At 38.8% G+C, this 23271-nt stretch overlaps 1 protein-coding gene across 6 annotated transcripts in view; it reads left to right on the top strand.

Moving 5' to 3' along the window:
- LOC127689338 (serine protease FAM111A-like) overlaps positions 1–23068 on the top strand; it is a 98754-nt gene extending 75686 nt beyond the window's left edge. Inside the window, exons 1-6 of one of the 6 annotated variants that reach the window (XM_052188940.1) lie at positions 5630–5700; positions 8466–8610; positions 8854–8934; positions 11377–11439; positions 15151–15347; positions 19752–23068. In XM_052188940.1, the coding sequence (XP_052044900.1) occupies positions 15267–15347; positions 19752–21527 (1857 nt within the window). In that variant the 5' untranslated portion in view covers positions 5630–5700; positions 8466–8610; positions 8854–8934; positions 11377–11439; positions 15151–15266 and the 3' untranslated portion in view covers positions 21528–23068. Of the gene's footprint in view, positions 1–5495; positions 5701–8465; positions 8611–8853; positions 8935–11376; positions 11440–15150; positions 15348–19751 lie in introns of those variants that run through there. The other 5 variants (XM_052188921.1, XM_052188947.1, XM_052188912.1 and 2 more) reach the window with 5 other exon arrangements.
- The last annotated feature ends 203 nt before the right edge of the window (positions 23069–23271 follow it).

The raw sequence follows: 23271 nt of genomic DNA, 5'->3' as shown, positions 1-23271 counted from the left end.
TTCTTTCCCAAAAAGTTTCTTTTTACTATTCTCCTAAAATGAACTGGCCTGTGTCTGGTTGTGTGCTGGAAATAGTCATAAATGGGTCCTTGCGTCTGTGCATGTCTCCATAACCCGTAGGCAGTAACTGGCAGACACCGGCTTCTTTCTCAGGAGTGTTAAGCATGCTCTGGGGGTAGAGCCACATGTTATTAGCCTAGCTGGCCACCAACTCCACCTGACTCTTTGATTCCCTCTTTCCATCATCATAAATGTTCCACCACAGGAATGTTCTTCGAGGAACAACATAGTTGCAAATACGTTTGATATTGTATCTCACTAGTTTCTTCAAAGATCTAACTACTAGTTTTCACAGAAAATATCAAAGAGATTTACTTTTAGCTCTGACCTCAAAATCAGGTTTCAGAGTACGCAATATTTCCAAAACACAAAGAAGCAGTGAGTAGCCAGGAAAGTCCATGTGACACAGGACATAGAATGGGCAAGTCCACTATGGTTATAATGTTAAATTAGTATTTACAGACACACCTTCAGAAAGCATTGCTAGGTTTTCACATTTTCCATTACATCAAATTGACCTGTGACAGCCCGGTAGCCTCTCACATCCAGGTCTTTGGGACTTTCTAGAGGTTTTCTAGAGGTTCCCCCTGCCCCCTAACCCCTACTACTGCATAATTTGATTCATTCTCTTGGCCCTTTGGTCATTCCTCCTCTCTCTCCATCATGATCCTGTCCCTTTTTCCTCCTACCCTCTCTCACCCAGTTGACTCCCTCCCTATGATTATTCCATGATTATTTTGTTCCCCTTCTAAATGGTTTCAGGTATCCACACTTGGGCCATCCTACCAAAAGCAATCTACAGATTCAATGCAATCCTCATCCAAATTCCAACACAATTCTACACAGCCATAAAAAGAGCAATTCTTAACTTCATATGGAAAAACAAAAAATCCACGATAGTGAAAACAATTGTCAACAATAAAATAACTCAACTCAAGCTGTACTACAGAACAATAGTGATAAAAACTGCCTGGTATTGGTACTGTGACAGGCAGGTAGATCAATGGAATAGAACTGAAGAGCCAGAAATAAACCCATACACCCATGAACACTTGATCTTTGATAAAAAAAGACAAAACATACAGTGGGAAAAAAAGAAGAATGCATCCTTAACAAATGGTATTGGTCTCAGTAGCAGTCTGCATGTAGAAGAATGCAAATTGATCCATATTTATCTCCTTGTGCAAAGTGCAAGTCTAAGTGGATCAAGGACCTTCACATAAAACCATATACATTGAATCTAATAGAAGAGCAAGTGAAGAATTGACTTGAACCCAGTTCCTTTGCAACATCAACAGCTCCTCAATAATCTGTGATTTATTAAACAATTTGTGAAATAGAGTCTGGTATGCAGTTAACACTTACATGGAATTCACCATATAGCCCAGTTTGGCTTCAAACCCACAATTTTCATATATCCTTAATACTGTGATTCAGGAAGATCCTGTCATAAAATACATGCAAGCTATTCTCTTTATTATACAAGTTCCATATTAATTAAGACAATCACATGAAATATGTTGCTTACATCCTGTGGAGTGTGTGAGAAGAAATTGGTCTCTGTCCTTGGACAGAGAAATTGGGATTATAGAATGTTCTCTAAGGGCCTTTTCTAATATCACAATGTAACCCATAAAAAAATGGATAGACACCAATGCACAGTGGATTCTAATAGACAATCTAATGTATTTTTTATTGGACTATATATGCCAAGAGCCAGCCCCAGCAGTTTTTTCTTTATTTCCTCTTGAAGTATCAGACAGGTAAAAGCATTGGTGGGGACAAACTTGGTCTTGCAATATATTTAAAGTTGCTGTTTAGAAAACTGGGCACCTCACTTCCAGAAGATCCTGCTATACCACTCCTGGGCATATACCCAGAGGATTCCCCAGCATGTAATAAGGATACATGCTCTACTATGTTCATAGCAGCCCTATTTATAATTGGCAGAAGCTGGAAAGAACCCAGGTATCCCTCAACAGAAGAATGGATGCAAAAAAAAATGTGGTATATCTACACAATGGAGTACTATTCAGCCATTAGAAACAATGAATTCATGAAATTCTTAGGCAAATGGATGGATCTAGAGAACATCATACTAAGTGAGGTAACCCAGACTCAAAAGGTGAATCATGGTATGCACTCACTAATAAGTGGATATTAACCTAGAACACTGGAATACCCAAAACATAATCCACACATCAAATGAGGTACAAGAAGAAAGGAGGAGTGACCCCTTGTTCTGGAAAGACTCAGTGAAGCAGTATTCGGCAAAACCAGAACGGGGAAGTGGAAAGGTGTGGGTGGGAGGACAGGGGGAGAGAAGGAGGCTTATGGGACTTTTGGGGAGTGGGGGGCTAGAAAAGGGGAAATCATTTGAAATGTAAATAAAAAATATATCGAATAAAAAAATAAAGTTGCTGTTTAATAATAATAGTAATAGTAATAGTAATAATAATAAAGAATGTATAAATTATAATACCTTATAATTTATAAGTCATTCCATTCTGCATTTTCCTTCCAATGTTGCTCTCTCCTCTGATGTAACAATGCCCTTGTTCCCAATACTTTACTCTCAATGCCTTTACTCCAAATGCTATGTTCTCAATGCTATGCATGCCAATGCAATCTTTGTACCATTTCTAGGAGAATAGATAACTTGATTTAGCCAAGCATTTTTTTTAAAACACAAATTTACTAGTAGTTCAAACATCAATTCAAGTTATAAATTGAACAAGAAGTTTACAACAGAGAATGTTTACATGCATATTTATGATTAATTAATCATAATTAATTACCTGGCTAAACATTCATTATCTGTCACTAGCTCAACAGGTTCATAGAAAATTAAGAATCATAAGTTTTGTGACTAATTTATTAGTGAAGTTTTGTTTAGATTAACCCAGTTGATATTTTATCTTCTGTCCTTTCACCTACAGTAAATCACTAGATTCCCTTTTATGACTTTTGGTTAATGGTTTTACATCCTCTTGGAATGTGTTCTAAGATGTAAATGCCTTCTTGCTATCTCACAAGCAATTAACTCATGACACTTGAAGACCCACAGAGTTCTCACTGCGATTTTGACATGAGAAAGAACTTCATAGCAGCCCTATTATGAAATATCTTAATAATTACTAATATTTATTTTAGGAATTCTTATAGTATCATCATTAATAATTAAGAAATCATCTATTTGTCTACATAGCATCCCTATGAAGACAGTACATCTTTGTTTTTCTGCAGAGATCTGCTCAAAAATGTGGGTTAATACCTATGGGTTGTTATATATATTTAATAATAACAATAACATCATATTAATAGCAGGACTCTTTCCTAAAATGTGATATTGTCATCATTCCCTAGAGAAGCAAATCCATCAGTAGCTTTAACAGTCCATGGTGGAACCATCTGAGGAAGACCACCTGAAAGCTTCTAGCTTCTTTCTGATGGCTCCTGACAGACTAGACATTCTTTGGTAAGTTTCCCATTTTTATAGGACTTTATCTTAACAACCAGGGAAGGGGAAACTGAGAGGACATAAGTTCTGTAAATAGGGAAGTCTCAATGAAAACTAAAATGTGTTGGCAGTTATTGTTAACAGTCTCCTTTAAAAGAACCTAGAGTCACCAGGAGATGGGTCTCTAGACATGCCTACTGGGATTTTTGTACCTACATAAATTCTGGTAAGAACCAGCCTAAACGTGTTGGTAGCATTCCCTAGGTTAACCCCTGGATTGTTTGTGTTGATAAGGGGGCTGAGCATGTGTGACCTGCTCTCTACTATACATTGCAGATGCAACACAACTCTCTCAAGGTTCTGCTGCTGTGACTTCCTTCCCATGATGGGTTGTAACAATTTGTGAGCCAAACAAACCTTTCTTATTTTTAGTTGATTTTGTCAACGTATTTTATCATAGCGACAGAAAACTAAGATAGAATCTGTTTTAGTTTGTCGAAAAGACTCATTTTCTCTAAGTCATACTCATCATGAGAAGGATGCCAACAGGCAACAGTATTATTTATCAGGAAAGACACTCACTAGGAATGTGATTAGCAAAGTGGGAGCTTGGTTAAAAATTAAGGCTGTTATCATTTGTAATGACACTAACATTCTCAGTTAAACAGATGAAAAGAATGCAAAGCAATATAAATCTTCTCTCTTCTGTACATAAAATATACCCTGGAAAGAGCCATGCCACTGCAGTGTTAGCGCATACATGTGCAAATCATCCTGCAGACCACAGACAAAGAGTCTGGATTTTGTCAAATATGTGTAAAATCTATTCCAGAGGGAGACTGTGAGGCTGATTACTGATGTAAAATGACTTATGTTGTTAAAAATCGTTCTAGCAGCTATGTGAATTACAAACTCTGGGGTGTGGTAGATGTGGGAAGGAGCAGATAGCCAGATACATGTCTGTTGGGGTTTTCAGAGATGTTGGGGTTCTCCAAGGTGTTAACAATAGTTGAATCTGCTCAGTCTCTGTGAGCTCCTATGGAAACAGGTTAGTTGATTCTGTAGGTTTTCCTGTGGTGTCCGTGACCCTTCTGACTCTTACAATCCTTTCCCCCTTTCTTCTGCAGGATTGCCTACCCTCTGCCTAATGTTTGGCTGTGGGTTTCTGCATCTGTGTTTCCATTCACTGTTGGGAAAAGCCTTTCTGATAATGATTATGTTAGGAGCCTGCCTGCAAGTATAACAGAATATCATTAGTAGTGTCAGGGGAAGGCTCCCTCACATGATATGTGTCTCAAACCCCTCCTCCCTTCCTCTTTCTCTCCCCCCCTCCCTCCTTCCTCTTCTTCCTCCTTTTTAATTGCAGCTCATATTTCTGGAGTGGACACTTTCTTTATGGGTAGAAAATATTTACTCCCAATAATGCACATCTGGAAAATCAATTTATTAGGTCATCAAGATGGCTTAGCATCTGGTGCCCAATATGACTGAGTTTGATCCATGAGACTCACATGGTAGGAAAGAACCTGCGTTCCTGAAAGATGTGACATGTGGCATGCACACACATACACATAATACACACAAATAAATAATAAATTTAATACATTTTTGAAAAGTGAGTCTTTGACAAGGAATCGCAGCTTCTTCCTGCTTTGATCAAGTACTGAAGCTGGTCTGCTGTAGTGACTGCGCCCTCTAGAAAGCCTTCAGCCGGGCTCTTTCACTTTCTGCCTGCAACCAGAGGGCCCTAACCTGCTGCCTGGTCTGTCTTGCTTAGTTAAAGTGGCAGAAAATCCCTGGACCTCCCTGAAGCCAGGCGGGAACCCCCATCCAATCCTGGCTGCTCCGCTTCCCGCTGAGTCCAGTTGGCATCATCCAACCAGGCCCTAAGAGGAGATCCCCTTGAGAGTAGAGATCCACGCCCGCTCGATGGGCGGTCCTCCTTGACTAAGCCGCACTTAGAGACCAAGGCGGAAGCACTCAGTGCTTGCTCTGGTCCGGACCCGCGCTCTGAATGCAGCCAATGAACTGAAGCAGAGCTGACTGCTGTTCAGCGAAAGGGCCAATCCGCAGTCTCTCCACCCCCTGAACAAGGACGTCTAAAGACAGCCCGGTTCTATTTTTTTCAAAAAGACGCGGGATTCAGCTGGAGAGATGGTGCTACAGTGTGGAAAGATCTGGTAAGTAGAAAGCCACTTTAAGATTAATTTCTTCATGTCAGAATGTGGTGTGCAGCAAATATTTACCAATGTATTTATCAAGTCTGTTTCATTTTGGAATAAAAATACACAGAGTAAGTGACAAATACTGGTTTCATTCTCAGGCTTGTCTAGCTAGCATGAGGAGTGGAAGGCATCCATATTTGAACACGTGGTTACTACACCGACCTGACTGGTCTGCTGTTCCCATCATAACCCAGTATGTTCTGCTGAGGACTAGAACATACCAGTCATCTTCAGTGTCCTTGAAGGGCATGGTGACAGTTAGATGTTGGGTTCAAGTGTAGCTGGTCCTAGCTGTGAGCCAGGGAAGGTGGCGGGTCTATAAAAATACTGTGCCATTCTGAAGAGTGGGTGACACCTCAGGCACACTGGTGGCCCGGGGAACTTATAGCTCTGGAAAGCCCTTGGGGCAGAGGCAGACCCATCTGAAGGACCCAGGGAGTACAGGGTTGTTTTCACATGGTAGTGTAGGAAGAGGCTTAGATCAGCTGTGGTCTTTGCCTCTGGAAAGCCCTTCTGAGAGAAAAGTAAGTGGGTAGAATGTGCACATGGCTAACTATTTAAAAAAAAAGAGAGCTGTTAAGAGAAGGAGAAATGAAGGAGGGAGAGAGAGGGAGACAAGGGGCTGGGGAGGAAGTTATTAGGCAGGAGGGAGGGAGGGTGTGTATGTGAGCGTGCGCACAAGGAAACCAGAAAGAGGCTTTAAGGGGCAGGGCGGGGCCGGGTGGGGGAGTTAGTTATTCAGAAATAGGAAGGGAGAGTGAGAAAGGCCAGGGGAAAGAAAAAGGAGGCAAGAGAAAGGGGAAGAGGATGAGAGAGCAATTTCAGGGAGGCTGAGGAGGGGACTTTTTCAGGCTGTATTGGTTTATTGCTCTACTGAAGAAAGATAGCAAATGCAATTAGCTCAGTGGACTTTGGCTTCTCAAACTATAATGTGGGTTGGTATCCCCTGAGGAAGTTGTATTCACATCATTCTAACTGAAAGGGCAAGAAGGAGTGGAGACAGGAGGGGATCTTACAATGAATCTCCAAACACCTACCACATAACAAATGATTCTGCTTTAGAGGATTTTCTCCAATTTACACATCTTGGGTGTTTTGTTTTGTTTTGAGACAAGGTCTCATGTAACTCAGGCTGGCTGTGGACATCTCAACTCCTGATCCTCTTCCACACTTTAATAAAAAAAGATCCGACATGGATACTGAAAATCGTTTGTGTGGGGTAGATATGGAATGATTCAGAATTGTTTAAGCATGTGCCTGTGAACTGTAAAATTCATCCTTCTTTCTGCTAGCCTTTATGTTTTATAATATGAACCATCAAGACACCGGGAACCTCAAATCGTTTTTCTGGTTGAACAGTAATTCCTGCCTGTGGAGATCAGACAGTCCAGACCGGTTCCTCAAGTACTCATGCACTTTCATTTTCTTCAGTCCAAGGAGCTTCCTGTGGTCAAGTCTGGGCCCTGATCCCAGCACTAGCGGGAACGTTCTCTGAGCAATCTCTCACACATGGCCGTTGTCTGACGACTTTACCTGCATTACATCTTCAGTCTTCACAGCAGTTGGGGGATGACTCTGCTGCTCCGTTTAGGGTGAGGAAGAGGCAGAAAGTAGCCAGTATGCTCAGGTCCCTGCAGCTCCTGAGAGGCCTGAGCTGAGGCCGGACTCTTGGCACTCACTCTGCTGTGCAAGTTCTCATAGGACATCCATGCAGTATCTTTAGTTGCTTCTGCGTCTCACAAACAGGGAACTAGGCTCCCAGACGCTAGTAGCTTCCTCCTAGCTCATTAGCAGTAGTTACTGTTAGAAATCTCAGGACTCAGGTTCCTCAATGGAGGGGTTAAGGTCATGGACACAGGCTTCAGATGGCTCCCACTGAGTGTGCTTCACTTACACACAGAGAGAAGAGGCAATCCAGTGACTCTCTGCAGACAACCTTTCTGTGTGGATCACTTTCTACATGGATGGAAACACAATTAAAATGCATAATTACGTTGGGTGTGGTGTGCTCACTTACATCCTAGCGCTGAGGATGTTGAGGCTGGAGCATGGCCAGTTTGAGGTCACCTTAGGCCACAGAAAAAGTCATGTTTTAAAGGAAACAGAGTTTAAAGTTGATGTCTGTATCTTAGGTGCATTTTGATGTGAATAAATTGGCATTGTAAGTGTACAATGTTTGTTCCTAACTTGTTGAGAAAGAAAGTGACTTAGAGTTAAAATTTTAACCATGTGTCTGTCATCTACTAGTTGAAAACACACTATAGGGTTTGAGATGTGGCCCAGCTATTAGAGCAATCACCCTTTATGCACAAAACCCTGGATCTGAGTCTCTGTACCACTTATGTCAGATGTGATGGTACATTTCTGTAATCTAGACTGTTAAAAGTTGGAGGCAGGAGGATCAGGAGTTCAAAAGTTCAAAGCCAGCCTGAGTTACATGAGACATTGTCTCAGAAAAGCAAGAATATATATATTCTCATATATATATATATGTGTACACACACATACATACACAAACACACACACACACACACATTTGAGAAAAAACCTTACAAACAAAAATTATTTGCTATATGATAGGTATTTGGAAGTTCATTCTATGATGTCTCCTGTTTCCACCTTCTTTTTTATTTTTGGTTAGGAAATAATGTAAATATAAATTCTCCGAAATATGCTCACTGGAGTTTTGTGATTTTTGAATGAAATTTTGAACTCTGTAGAAAGAACTCAGCACTCTGTAAGCAAACTTTTGAGAACTATGAGATGCGGCTTATGGAAATCAGGCAGCTGCCTACACCACTCACTCCTGGACTATGTCTGCTGATGGTGACATACTGAAGAAGCCTGCGCATGGTCTCCTTGATGGTGTGTGGACTAGTGATTCTTAGCTCTGGAAGGGCGGGCAACAGGGTTGAAAACAGCCCCCTCTTCCACTGTTGGAGGTTTCAGGTTGTCATTAAACTATTTTTTCTCTTTTGCTGAGACAGTAGGGGCAAATGCCATGTCAAACAAAAGTCCTAATGCAGTAACTAATGTCCCTAACTGTCATCTTGGTTAAACTTTCCATATTATTTTTTGATGTTTCTTACCAATTTTTTTTTTTTTCAGAACAGGACTCAGTTCTCTTCATGCCTATTTGCCTGGCCTTATCATCTCCATTTTACACCAACAGCAGGTTTTAGCATCAGTGTAAGTAGAAAATAGTTTTAAGTTTCCAAGCTGCAAACCCTTTGTAGGGTATGTGCATTTGAATTCTCCATTTACTTCCATCTATGGATTTTGATGCATCATCTCCCTTGTCAAGAATACCCTTTCCCCAAAACAAAATCTATATAGAACCTGCTTTCCATGGCAGTGGTTAGCCAAAAAAAGATGATTTGTGTTTGGTATATGTAGTGTTTGGCACAGCACAAGACATGTTGGTGGGACATGTGATGCTCTGCTCTTCTTATTTGGGTGATTATATTGGCAGATAAACAGTCTGCTTGTACTGTTAATGTTCTGAGACAAGCAAGGCAGAGATGAAGGGGAAAGATAGGATTTAGGATCCACCCAGTTCATCTCTCCTCACCAGAGTTTAAGATCTTAGTTTTTATTTATTTTAATTAATTAAATAATCAATCAATTAATTAATTACTTTTACATCCCTAACACAGGTTCCCAACCCTGCTCTCCTACCAGTCCTTCCCCCTTACCTCCTCTCCCTTCCACCCCATCTACTTCTCCTCCTTTTCTCTTCAGAATAGGGTAAGCCTACCATGGGTATCAACCAACCTGGCATATCAAGTTGTAGTACAACTAGCACATCCTCTCCTACTGAGGCTACACAAGGCAGCCCAATAGGAGGAAAGGGACCCAAAGACAGACAGCAGATTCAGAGACAGCTCCTGCTATCACTGTTAGGAGTCCAACATGAAGACCAAGCTACACAACTGTGACATATATGCTGGGAAACCTGTCTGTCCCATGACTGCTGTCTGCTTGGCGGTTCAGTCTCTGTGAGCCCCTTTGAAGTTATGTTTGTTGATTCTGTAGTGTGGTTGACCCAGTTAACTTCTGTAATCCTTCTCCCCATCTCTTCCACAGAATTCCCCAAGTTCCACCTAATGCTTGACTGTGAGTCTTTGCATCTGTTTCTATCAGTTGCTGGGTAAAGCCTCCCTTTCTGTAATTATAGCAGAATATCATTAGCAGTGTCAGGAGTGGACTCCTTACGGCATGGGTCTCAAGCTGGAACAGTCATTGCTTGGCCAGTCCCTCAAATTCTGCTTCTATTTTACCCCCAGAACATCTTTAAAGCAGGACAAATTGTAGGTTGAATGTTTAGTAGCTGTGTTGGTGTCCCAGTTGTTCCATTGAAAGCCTTCCATGGTTACAGGAGATGGCTAGTTCAGACTTCATATCCCCATTGCTAGGAGTCTTTGCTAGGGTCACCCTCATAGATTCTAGGGAGGTTTGATTGCCTTATGTTTCTAGCTAGTCCCAGAGTTCCACTTCCAATTCTAATTCTCTCTCCCAGTACTCCCTCACTCTGTCCTTCCCTGAGCTGATTGATCCGTCCTGATTCTGTCCCCATTAGATTCCGTCCATTACTCCATTATATAAATGTACTACATTTTATCTATTTTTTTTCAGATGAGTGACATCTAGGTTTCCAGTTTCTGGTTATTATGAATAAAGCTGTTATGAACATAGTTGAGCAAGTGTCCTTGTGGTATGATGTTATATCCTTTGGGTATATATCTATGAGTGGTATAGCTGGATCTTAAGGTCTAATGTTTATTCCCAATTGTCTGAGAAACTCTGAATAGATTTCCAAAGTGTCTGTACATGTTTGAACCTCCACCAGCAGTGGAGGGATGCTTGCCTTGCTCTACATCCTCTCCAGTATGAGCTGTCTCTTGAGTTTCTGATCTTAACCATTCTGACAGGTGTAAGATAGAATCTGAGTTGTTTTGATTTGCATTTGCCTGATGGCTAAGGATATTGAAGGTTTCTTTAAGGGCTTCTTAGCCATTAGAGATTCCTGTATCAAGAATTCCCTTTTTAGATGTAGATGTCCTCCAGTTTTTAATGGGACTATTTGCTTTGTTGCTGTCTACTTTCTTGAGTTCTTTATATATTTTAGATAATAGTCCTCTGTCAGATGTGGGGTTGGTGAAGATCTTTTTCCATTTTGTAGGCTGCTGTTTTGTCCTTTTGACAGTATCCTTTGCCTTACAGAAGCTTTTCAGTTTCATAAGGTCCCATTTATTAATTGTTGACTTAGTGGCTATACAATTGGTGTTCCATTCAGAAAGTTTTTTCCTTTGCCAAGGCATTCAAGGATATTTCCCACTCTATCCTTTAAGGTTTATTGTACTGTTTTTGTTTGTTTTCTTTTTGAGGTCTTTGATCTACTTAGACTTGAATTCTGTGTAGAAATATTGGTCTATTTGCATTCTTCTATATGCAAATCCAGTTAGACCAGCACCATTTGCTGAAAATGCTTTCTTTTTTATACATTGTATAATTCTGACTCTTCTTTTTTTTCCATCAAAAATCCGGAATCTATAGGTGCATGGAGTTGCTTCTGTATGTTCAATTTGACTCCATTGATCAACCACTTTTTTTTATGTCACTACCTTGCAGTTTTTATTGCTACTGCTCAGAATCAGGATTGGTGATACTCCCAGAAGTTCTTTCATTGTACAGGTTTGTCTTATCTATCCTTGTTTTTTGTTTTTCCATATGAAGTTTGGTATTGATTTTTAAGGTCTGTAAGGAACTGTGTTCAAGTTTTTATGGGAATTATTTTCAATCTGTAAAATGTTTTTGATAAGACTGCCATTTTTACTGTTAATCCTATAGAACGATGTGCATAGGAGATCTTTCTATCTTCTGACATCTTCTTCAGTTTCTTTCTTCAGAGAGGTGGATTTCTTCTCATACAGGGTTTTCACTTGTTTGGTTAGCATTACACCAAGGTATTTTACATTATTCGTAACTTTTGTAAAGATTATTGTGTCCCTAATTTCTTTCTTGGTCTGATTATCATTTATATAATGCAAGGCCAATAATTTTGTTGTAGTTGTTGTTAAATCTGTTTAGATTTACTTTGATGAAGCTACTTTGATGAAGGTGTTTATCACATGTAGGTGTTCCTGGTAGAATTCTTTGGGTCACTTATTTGAACTCTCATATCATCTACAAAAGAGATACATTGACTTCTTCCTTTCAAATTTGTATTCCCTTAATTTCCATTAGTTGTGTTATTTCTCTAGATAAAACTTCAAGTACTATGCTAAGTAGGTAAAGAGAGTAGGCAGCCTTGTCTTGTACCTGATTTTGGTAGAATTGTTTTCAATTTCTCTTCATTTTATTTGAGGTTGACTATAGCCTTGCTGTATATTCCTTTATTATGTTTATGTATGTGCCTTGTATCCCTGATCTCTCCAAGACTTTTATGATGGTGTGTTGGATTTTGTCAAAGGCCTCTTCAGAATATAATGAGATGAACATGGGTTTTTTTCCTTTCAGTTTTTTATATAGTGGAGTTTCATATGTTGAACCATTCCTGCATCTCTTGAATGAAACCTACTAGATCATAGTGTATGATGTTTCCAATGTGCTCTTAGATTCAGTTTTGAGCGTGTTGTTGAGTATTTTTGCATCAATGTTCATGACAGAATTTGGTCTGAAAACCTCTTTCTCTGCTAAGTATGTGGTTTAGGTGTCAGCGTGACTGTGTGTTCATAAAATGAATTGAATTGACAATGTTCTTTCTCTTTCCATTTTGTGGAATAATTTGAGGAGTATTGGTATTAGCTCTTTTTTGAAAGTCTGGAAGATTTCTGCACTAAAGCCATCTGGCCCTGGACTTTTATTGTATGAGAGAATTTAAAGACTGCTTCTATTCCCTTAAAGGTTATAGGTCTATTTAAATTGTTTAACTGTGGTAAGTGATATCTATCAAGAACAGATAGATGGTCTGTTTCTTTCAGACTTCCCATTTTTGTGGAGTACAGGTTTTTGAAGTAAGACCTAGTGATTCTTTGGATTTCCTCAGTGTCTGTTGTTAGGTCCTCTTTTCATTTCTAATTTTGTAATTTAGATATTCTTTCTGACTTTTAAGTTAGGCTGAATAAAGACTTGTCTTGTTTATTTTCTCAAGGAGCCAACTCCTTTCATTGATTTTTTTTTTTGTATTTTCTGTTTATAATTTATTGACTTCAGTCCTGAGTTTGCTTATTTCCTAACATCTCCTTGTCTTGAGTGTATTTCCTTCTTTTTGTTCTAGAGCTTTCAAGTGTGCCTTTGAGTTGTTGGTTTGGGATCTCACTATTTTTTTTTTTTTTATGAAGACACTAAATGATATGAACTTTCTCTTAGCACTGCTTTCATTTTGTCCCATAAGTTTGAGTATGTTGTGCATTTATTTTTATTGAATTCTGTCAAGTTTTTAATTAATTTTTTTCCTCAGCTCAGTGGTCATTCAGTAGAAAGTTGTCTAGTTTCTAACTTGAGTTGTAGGCTTTCTGTTGTTTCTGTTATTACTGAAGTCTGACTTTAATCCATGATGGTCTGTTTGGATACAGGGGGTTATTTCAAATTTCTTGTATCTGTTGAGACTTGCTTTGTGACTCAGTATATGGTCATTTTGGAGATGCTGAGAACAAGGCATATTTTTTTGTGTTTGGGTGAAATGTTCTGTAGATAACTCTTAGGTCCATTTGAGTCACAATGTGTTTTATTTCCATTATTTCTTTCTAGTATGTTTATAGGATGGATTTGTGAATAGATATTGTTTAAATTTGGTTTTATCTTGGAATATCTTGTTTTCTTCAACTATTATTATTGAAGTTTTTGCTCAGTGTAGTAATCTGGGCTGGTACCTGTGGTATTTTAGAGTCTGAAAGACAACTTCCCAGGCCATTTTAACTTTTAAAGTCTCTCTTGAAATGTTGAGTGTATTCTAACAGGTCTGCCTTTATATGCTCCATGGCCTTTCTATTTTGCAGATTTTCATTTTCTTTATTCTGTTCATTTGGTGTTTTGATTATTATGTGGCTGGAGGTGCTTTCTTTTCTGATCCATCTTATTTGGTGTTCTGTAAGCTTTTGTGCATTTATAAGAATCCTTTTCTTCAGGTTGGGGAAATTTTACTCTATGATGATTTGTTGAAAATATTTTCCAGTCCTTTGATCTCAGAATCTTCTTCTTGTATTCATAGTATTCCTAGGTTTGGTCTTTTCCTAGTGTCTCAGATTTCCTGGATGTTTTGTGTCAGGAACTTTTTAGATTTAACATTTTCTTTGATTGCTATATCAATTTCTTCTATCATATCTTCTATTCCTCAGGATCTCTCTTTCATCTCTTGTATTCTATTGGTGATGCTCATGTCTATAGTTTCTGTTCTCTTAACTAGATTTTCCATCTCCAGAATTCCTTCAGTTTGTGTTTTCTTTATTGCTTCTATTTCCATTTTCAGGTCTTGAAAAGTTTTATTCTTCACATGTTTATTTTTTTTCTGGATGTTTTTATTTCCTCTTTAAGAGACTATCATCTTCCCAAGGCTGGATTTAAGGTCATTTCCCGTGCTCCAGCTGTGTTGCACTGTGCAGGGCTTGAGGTAGTAGGATAGCTGGGCTCTGGGGTGCCATATTGCCCTGGCTCTTGTTGATTGTGTTCTTACACTGGCCTCTAGTCATCTGGGTTAGGGGTTTACAGGTTTAGGTGTTGAATTCTGAGTTTATCTTTGTTCAATGGGCATTTTTGAATGTTTTTACCTCCTTGGCTTCTGTTTCGTTTCTGGTCTTCTGCACGGAGTGGAGTAGGGTTCTGGTGATGAGCAAGTCTTCAGGTCCAGTAGGATTCCTCTACTTCAGCTTTTATTTTTATTTTTTTTTTTTTTTGATCAGTGTGACTCTGCGGTTTTCTGTGCCAATGTTGCCTTTAGGATTATAAGTACTGCGTAATCTCTGGGGTTCTGGGTACCAACTTGGTCTCTGGGGCTCCTGGTACTTTCTGGCCTCCAGTAAAGCAGATGTCTACTGCCAAAGTTGTGTGCCATAATATGGATCCCAGGTGATAGGGTACAGTTTAAGACTGTTGGATGTGTTTTAAGGGAAGTTTACAGGCAGAGCAAAGTCCCTAGTGTCTGGGAAAGCAGTCGGAGTTGTGGGCTGGAATATGGAGCCCAGGGGATGAGTACAGTTTGGGGATGCTGAGTTGTCTCTAAGGAGAGTTAGAGGCCAGTGAGTGGTGTTTTACATGGGGTCCCTAGTACCTACATCTGGGAAAGCTTTTGAGTCAGAATATGTAGCCGAGGGAAGGGGTAAAATTTGGGGCTGTTGCCACCCAGTTCATCTTTTACTCTGTATGCAGATATTTCCACAACTTGACCATTTTTTTCCTTTTTTGGAGGTTGAGGACAAAGCCTGGTACTTGATAGTCTACCACTGAAATAAATTCCCATCCCAACTTGAATCATTTTGGAGTTCGTGTTGCAGCTGAGTTATTCATTTCATTTCTAAGCCACCATGAGTTGTAAGAAGCGCAGATCACAGAAGATCCCATTTAATACAAGGAAAAATAAAAAAATCGATGACTTTTTCTCTCAGGTATGTCTACAAATGTTACTAGTGGGATATACTCATAGCTGTCTTAGTCACTATGGGTCCTAGGTCACATAGAATCTACTGCCAAAAAATTGCCTCATTGTTGATTGGGACAATGACATACTCTAGATCTCTCTCACCTAATGTATTTAGTTTGGTGAATGACATCAAATATAGGGAATTGTATTACAGTTTTCAGCCCTATCAAATACTTATTTAAAAAATACTATGGCAATCATGTCCAAAACATTAGTAAAACTGATTAAATGTAGTATGTCAGACAAACCTGTGAAACAAACACAATTAATAGTGTTTAATCGCATCAGAATGTTACATGGTTGACCTCTTTAGTCATAACAACCTATATTTTTTTTAGTATTTTCCATTTTACAAAACTGTAAATTGTATATTTATTAGCATAAACTTTATAGGCAAGTGAGGAAGATTTTTGGTTTCATTTTATCTATGAAGAAAAAAGAGAATGGAGTTGCTTGAGCCTGTGATGAAGTCTTGGGCAAGTTTACTGGGATATTCAGAGCCCTCTACTCTCAGGCTCTGTCCTGACAAATGATTGTGTCCTTTGAGACCAATATGTTCCTTTATTACATCAGCACAGCTGAGAAGTGTCAGGCATTTGAGGTGCAATGTCAGAGCCTTTTGTTTGTTTCTTTGTAAACAAGTTTTGGAAGGCAAGGCATCCAAATAGCTCAAGGAACACATGTGATCTCGCTTTCCCTTTCAAATGTGTCAGACAAGAAACAGTGGCACAATGCTGTAATCCCAGCATTCCAAGGCAGAGAATAGAAGATTTTGAATTTGAGACCAGAGTGAACTGTATAATAACTCAAAAAAGGGAAGGAAACATAAAAAGTCTGTATCTATCCATGAATATTTAAATATATGGAGGTTTATTACAGTATTACCATGTGTACAAAAAGGATGTTTCTGACCAAATCTAGACTACAGAAAAAGTCTGACCAAATATAAACTGCAGAGATGCATTTTGAGAGACTCTATGATTACTCTGGATAGTAGATTTATATTGCTTTGCATTCTTTTTTCTGTTTAACCGAGAATGTTAGTGTCATTACAAATGATGACAGGCTTAATTTTTAAGGGAGCTCTAATATTGCTACTTGCTAATGACCAGGAGCCTCCTGGCCAGGTGAAGGTAGTGGTGGAGGCATATAGGACTGTGATCATGATGGCTTTGAAGTCTGAGGGTGTCAGGGCTTTCTAACTGTACTGAAATGCTGATGATAACTTCTAAACTGTCCTAGAAGCTTTCTTGCTGAAAGACTGGAGCTTTTTTGGTGAAAGACTGCTTGCTGGCTTAGGTGATTAACACCTGTAGCCTAACAGCAGAGGATTAAGCAATGGGGTCTTTGTTCTATCTCAGCAGGAACTGCTGGGCTCTAACTTTCAGCCTGCTAGTCAGAAGTCACAGGGAGAAAAATGGAACACTTTAAAGAAGTGGTTAATGAGTTTATTACTAAGTTATAAAGCATTTCCTATGAAAGCTATCTAAGAAGGAAAAGTCGAAAGTTCCTAAGTGGAGAAAGGGAAAAATTCTTTTTTTTAAAAAATGATATTATGTTCTTTTTTTTTATTTGATATATTTTTTATTTACATTTCAAATGATTTCCCCTTTTCTAGCCCCCCACTCCCCGAAAGTCCCATAAGCCCCCTTCTCTCCCGCTGTCCTCCCACCCACCCCTTCCCACTTCCCAGTTCTGGTTTTGCCGAATACTGCTTCACTGAGTCTTTCCAGAACAAGGGGCCACTCCTCCTTTCTTCGTGTACCTCATTTGATGTGTGGATTATGTTTTGGGTATTCCAGTTTTCTAGGTTAATATCCACTTATCAGTGAGTGCATACCATGATTCACCTTATGAAATTCTTAGGCAAATGGATGGAGCTAGAGAACATCATACTAAGTGAGGGAAAAATTCTTTTAAGTGGGGAAAGGTAAAAAGTGAGAGAGAGTGGGAGAAAGGGGAAAAGAGCACACAGGAGAGAAAAGAGAGAGAAAGAGAAAAGTAGTGAAAAGGAGAGAAGAGAGAAGTAGTGTCCTTTCTCTTTTGTCTTCAGTACATCTTTCAGAATACATGATCACATGTTACAAGGTTCGTCACAAGTTCACACAAAATATCAAGTCATAATTGAAATAGAAGGTTACAACAGAGAATGTTTATATGCATATCCATTAGGAGTAATTGTTTAGATAGTAACATCTATCACTTGTCTTTTCTACAGGTTTATAGAAAGTTTAAAACCATAACTAAGTTATAAGTGAAGTATTGTGTACATAAACCCAGTAAATAGTTTATCCTCTCTCCTAGCACCTATAATAAATCATTAGTTTCCTTTTTATGATCTTTGGTTAATTGCTTTACAGCATCTTGGAATGTGCTATGAGTAGGAGAAAGTCTGGTTGCCATCTAAGACCAATTAACTTGTGACTTTTGGGAGAATGGTAGAGTTCTCATTACAGTTTTGACTATCAGAAAAGGACCTAGTAGTAGTCCCATTATAAAAGAGCTTAATAATCACCGATATAATTTTAGGAATTCTCATAGCTTCATTATTAAAACTTAGGTCATCTATTTGTCTGCATAGCATAGGACAGTACATCTTCGTGGATCTGCAGAGATCTGCTCCAAAGGGATGTGCTATTACTTATTGATTATTATATATGTATAATAATAACAGGAAAGGCATATTAATAGCAGGAATCTTTCCTAAAATGACTCCCCCACAGCCTTGCTGAATGGGGGCTCATTTGTGGCAGATTATATAATAATCTGAAGCAGGCATTTCAGGATAATCATCTGCTAGTATATTAGCTTGTCCCTTTATGGCTCCTGACAACTACTCCCATTATCAGTGAGTGACTTTGCTGGCTTCTCTTGATGAATATGATTTGAGGCTAATGAGTCTTTTAGGCAAACTAGGACAACTGCTGCCTTAGTTCCTTTTTTCTGTCAGTGTAATAAGTGCACAAAAGCAAATTAAAATAAGAAGGGTTTGTTTGGCTCACAGTTTGTTAGAACCCATCATGGGAAGGAAGTCACAGCAGCAAGACCTTGAGAGGGTTAGTTATGTTGTATCTGCAGTCAATGGTAGAGAACAGTGAACATGTGCTCGGGTTAGTTATGTTGTATCAATGGTAGAGAACAGTGAACAAGTGCTCAGGTCCCTCATTATCTACTTAAACAGTCCAGGATCCAACCTAGCGAATGCTGCCAACATGTTTTTAGGCTGGTTCTTATCAGGACTGATGAAGGAACATTCCACAGATGTTCCCAGAATCCCATATCCCAGGTAATTTGAGGTACTGTCAGGACAGTTGACAATAACTGCCACAAACAGTTTTAATTTCCATTGAGACTTTCCTGTTTCTGGAATTTGACTTATGTCCTCCCATTTTCCTCTTTCTTGGTTCTTAACATAAAGTCTTATAAAATGAAATTTACAAAAAAAATGAAAATTTACAAAAAAAATGTGTAGTCCAGTATAAAAAAAATGAGATTTGATAATAGAATACACTGTGTATTTGTATCTATCTACATAGGATGTAACCAAGATATTTCATGTGATTATATTAATTTAGTTGGAGTTTATGTAATAAAGAGAATAGCTTGCATGTATTTTATGATATATTTTGCCTGAGTCACAGTATTAAGGAGATATGAAAGTTATGAGTTTGAAGACAAACTGGGCTGAATACTGAATTCCATGGAAGTATTAATTGCATAGCAGGATTCTGTTTCACAAATTGATAAGTAAATTACAGATTATTGAGCACCTGTTGCTGTTGCAGAGGAACTGGGTTTGATTTCCAGCACTCACATGGTGGTTCATAAACACTAGTAACTCCAGTTCAAGGAGATCTGATATCTTCTTGATACCTCTGTGGGCACCAGGCATGCATATGGAACATAAACACATTAGGTAAAGCATTCAAATACATAAAATGAATAAATCCTATAAGCAAATTAATGGTAAATAAATAGCTTGATAAAATGTTATCATAACACACCTTATGCTTGGATAAGATAAAATGTATAATAAAGATAATAAAAATGACTTGACATGCCATACAAGAAGCTGGCAGACCGTTAGGTATCTGAAAAACACTTGTGTCTGCCCTCCGATTTTATTTATTTATTTATTTATTTATTTATTTATTTACTTATAGAAAAATGCACCATGTGTAACAAAAGGAACTTGATTTGATAATAAGTTGAGGTTGTATTTTGGATCCAAAGATGAACCTTGATTTAATTCTACATATTGGTCTTTTGATATTGGTACTGAATTTCCCATATGCATTGTGTGTTGACACTAAAAAGGGACATAGGACTTGAGTTGTCAGAGTTATAAATATCTACCATTTATTTTCAGGTTCCCAAAGATGAGCAGAATGATCCCAGTATTTCTCAAGTAAAAGTTGACTCCAAAAAAGTGCCAAGGGATATAACCAACACCAGGGACCAAAGACCACTTTCACCTAAGAAAATTCAACAAGATCAGTCTCTTCCCCGAAATAAGAAAATTATAGTTACCATGGGCGTGAACTCTAGGAAACACAAAAACATGAAATATGAGCTCACATGTAGGGAGACAAGTAGCTTGTATGCAGCACTCAACACTCTGGATGCTGTCAAAGAAGAGATAGAAAGTCAAAAGGGAAAAGGAATGCTGGTGTGTGGCAAAGAAGGGATTGAAGGGTACTTAAACCTTGGCATGCCCCTCTGCTGTATACCAGAAGGCAGCCACGTGTCTGTTATATTTTGTCAATGCAAAAGTAAGACAGATGAAAATAAGCAGTTCTTTGAATCACAGGACCAACCATCTACCAATTACGTGCAATTTTACATTCATGCAGTTGGGAGTAAGAGGAAAAAGATTTTGAAGTGTGGGGAACTTCACAGTGCGGGAAATAAACTCTGTGTCTATGGCTCCAAAGGAGAGACCATCAGGGACATTCTGAGGAAGGATGGCAGGTTTTGTTCTTTCATAGAGTGTGACGATTGGAAACTCATTAGTGACCTGGACACCATCATAGAAAACACTCAGCCAGTTGATAAGTTAAAGGGCAAGCTTTGTCAGATTGAGACTGAGCTACCAAAGAATCGTAGGGTAGTGCCTGTCACTCAGAATTCTGGGTTAGAGAATGGAAACTTCCATAAGCTAGAAGACTACATTGTGGATGAGTACCCTACATTGCAAGAAGAAGGAGAAAAACTTAGAGCATACATCAAGGAAAAGAGTGATAAAAGAAAGAAGAAAGCTTCCTTATTCAAAGTACATAAAGAACACTTTGGGAAAATGACAAAAAATTCTACTCCTGCAAAAGTGGTCAAACATCATTTTAGGGTCATTGACTCAGTTGGGTTGCTGTGGTGGAACAACAATGGAAATGTGGGCTGTGCCACCTGCTTTGTTTTTAAAGGACTGTACATTTTGACTTGTCGGCACGTGATAACTAGCATTGTGGGTAAAGGCATAGATGAGAGTAACTGGGCAAGCATAATTAGTCAGTGTGTAAAGGTGACTTTTGATTACTACGAGTCACCATTAATGGAAGACAAGTTTTTTGTTGTTGAACCTTGGTTTGAGATATCTGATAAAAATCTTGACTATGCTGTCCTGGCACTGAAGAAAAAAGGACAAGAAGTACCTGCTGGACTGTATAATGGAATAGGACCTGCACCACTTAGTGGGTTGATTTATATCATTGGCCATCCTGAGGGAGGAAAGAAGTCTATTGATGGCTGTACAGTGGTTCCTAAAGATAATAGAGGAAAAAAATGTCAGGAAAATTTTCAAGCAAGAGAAGAAGCAGGCTACTGTTTCCCTACATCTTTTATCCATATGTTCACACAAAGAAGTTTCCAGGAAGTGCTTCACAACAATGATGTGATTACTTATGACACCACTTTTTTTGGTGGGTCTTCTGGATCCCCAGTATTTGATTCTAATGGTTCATTGGTGGCCATGCATGCTGCTGGCTTCATTTGTACATATGAGGGTAGAGTTTGTAATATCATTTCTAATATCATTGAGTTTGGTTCTACTATGGAATCCATTGTTGCTAATATTAAGCAAAATGACCAGTGGTATAATAAAATTTTTGCAAATGATCAGGATGTAGAAATGCTGAGCACAGATTCCTGAGGACAGGAAAGAGTTTAGTCTATTTTACAACTTTAAGGGATTTGCCTGTAGAGTTTTTCTACAAACAACAATGTTTTATGAACTTTCAAAATGATTGATTTCATGCACAAATGGTAGTTCTAGATTACATCCTAGGTACCAGGCATTTTCACATTTATTAAAACCAACTATCAAAAAACGAAACCATCAATTGAACTATTATGTAAGGTAACATGAAAAAGAAAATTAAGTGCTCATGTGGTCTGGGGAATCCTAGTGCCAGGAGATGCTAAGATATGAAGAAGTTCACAGCATAGAAACTGGAGGTGTCTGCCAAAACAGTCATGGGAAAGAAAAAAGCCTACCATGATTCTGGAAACCTGAGCCAATTTCAAACACACTCATTTGGTTCTACCCATATCTTCCTTCTCTGCTGACCAGAGCTCAGCCAGGACACTGAATCACAGAGTTTTCAGCCCTAAGATGCCCCTGAACATAGTTGCCTTTCTTCCACTTTGGCTTGGATCTGAAATGAACCCTCAAGGAATGGTTTTGGACATCATTGAGCAGGCAAGGAGCTGGTCTCTGCCATAGAATGTGTGCACCTGAGAATTCCTGGAGAGCAAACAATGGAATAGTGGTTTCAACTTCATAGGATTCACAATGGAGAGGGCTAGGAGGATACTGGACACAGCCTAGGGCAATCCTCTACAGTGTGACACTCACGTCCTGGTCCCTTGGAGAGAAAGGCAGCTGTGTTCAAGAAGTAATCTCATCAAAATCAGGGGCTGGAGAGATGGCTCAGCAGTTAAGAGTACTGACTGCTCTTCCAACAGTCCTGAGTTTAAATCCCAGCAACCACATGGTGGCTCCCAACCATCCTTAATGAGATCTGAAGTCCTCTTCTGTTGTCTGAAGATAAGTACAGTGTACTCAACGTATCATAAATAAAAAATAAATCTTAAAAAAAAAAGCTGAGCAGTGGTGGCGCATGCCTTTAATCCCAGCATTTGGGAGTCAGAGGCAGGTGGATTTCTGGTATACAGAGTGAGTTTCAGGACAGCCAGCGCTACACAGAGAAACCCTGTCTCAAAAAAAAAAAAAAAAAAAAAAAAAAAAAAAAAAAAAAAACCATAAAAATCAGAGTCAATGAGAACTTACATACAGAAAACAAGAGGACTTAGATTCTTTGAGGGAAAGTGGAAAGAGTAGATGAGATGCTGAGGGAAGGTCTGATGCTAAGAGATCTGGCAATTGCTTCAATTCTTCCGTTATCAGAACTGAAATATGTCTTGTTCTAGAGCTAACATGATTCTCATCCACAAGTCCCCTTATTTTGCAGACATCTCCTAGTGCTATTGTGAGATATTTTGTGTCCCCTGCCCAATGTATTGTTCACAAATCATATACACGTGAATCATCATTAAAAAAAGTGTAATATCTGCAGTGAGTTTTGAAATATAAGATGAAAAATTTATTTGTATGGCATTCGCATTGTTTTTGGTTCAAATACTCATTATATATTATAAAGTAATAAATGGTTTCACCGTTGTTATCTTTAATTATATATTTTTTGATTGTTTATAATTTATAAGTAACACTTACCAGCCAAAAGATCCTCATTAAATTTAGGTTCTGTTGGGAGTGGAGGAGGGGTGCGACCCTGTGGTATCATGACTGACAGGGAAGTGGACTGTAAAGAGATTAGAATGAAAGTTGGGGCAGCTGGATTGCAGCAGCCAGATGAGGATCAAATTTAGAGCAA

Source organism: Apodemus sylvaticus, chromosome 1, assembly GCF_947179515.1.
Source record: "Apodemus sylvaticus chromosome 1, mApoSyl1.1, whole genome shotgun sequence".
NCBI lineage: Eukaryota > Metazoa > Chordata > Mammalia > Rodentia > Muridae > Apodemus > Apodemus sylvaticus.
The sequence above is the reverse complement of the archived record's forward strand: the minus strand, read 5'-3'. Positions and strand labels throughout refer to the sequence as shown.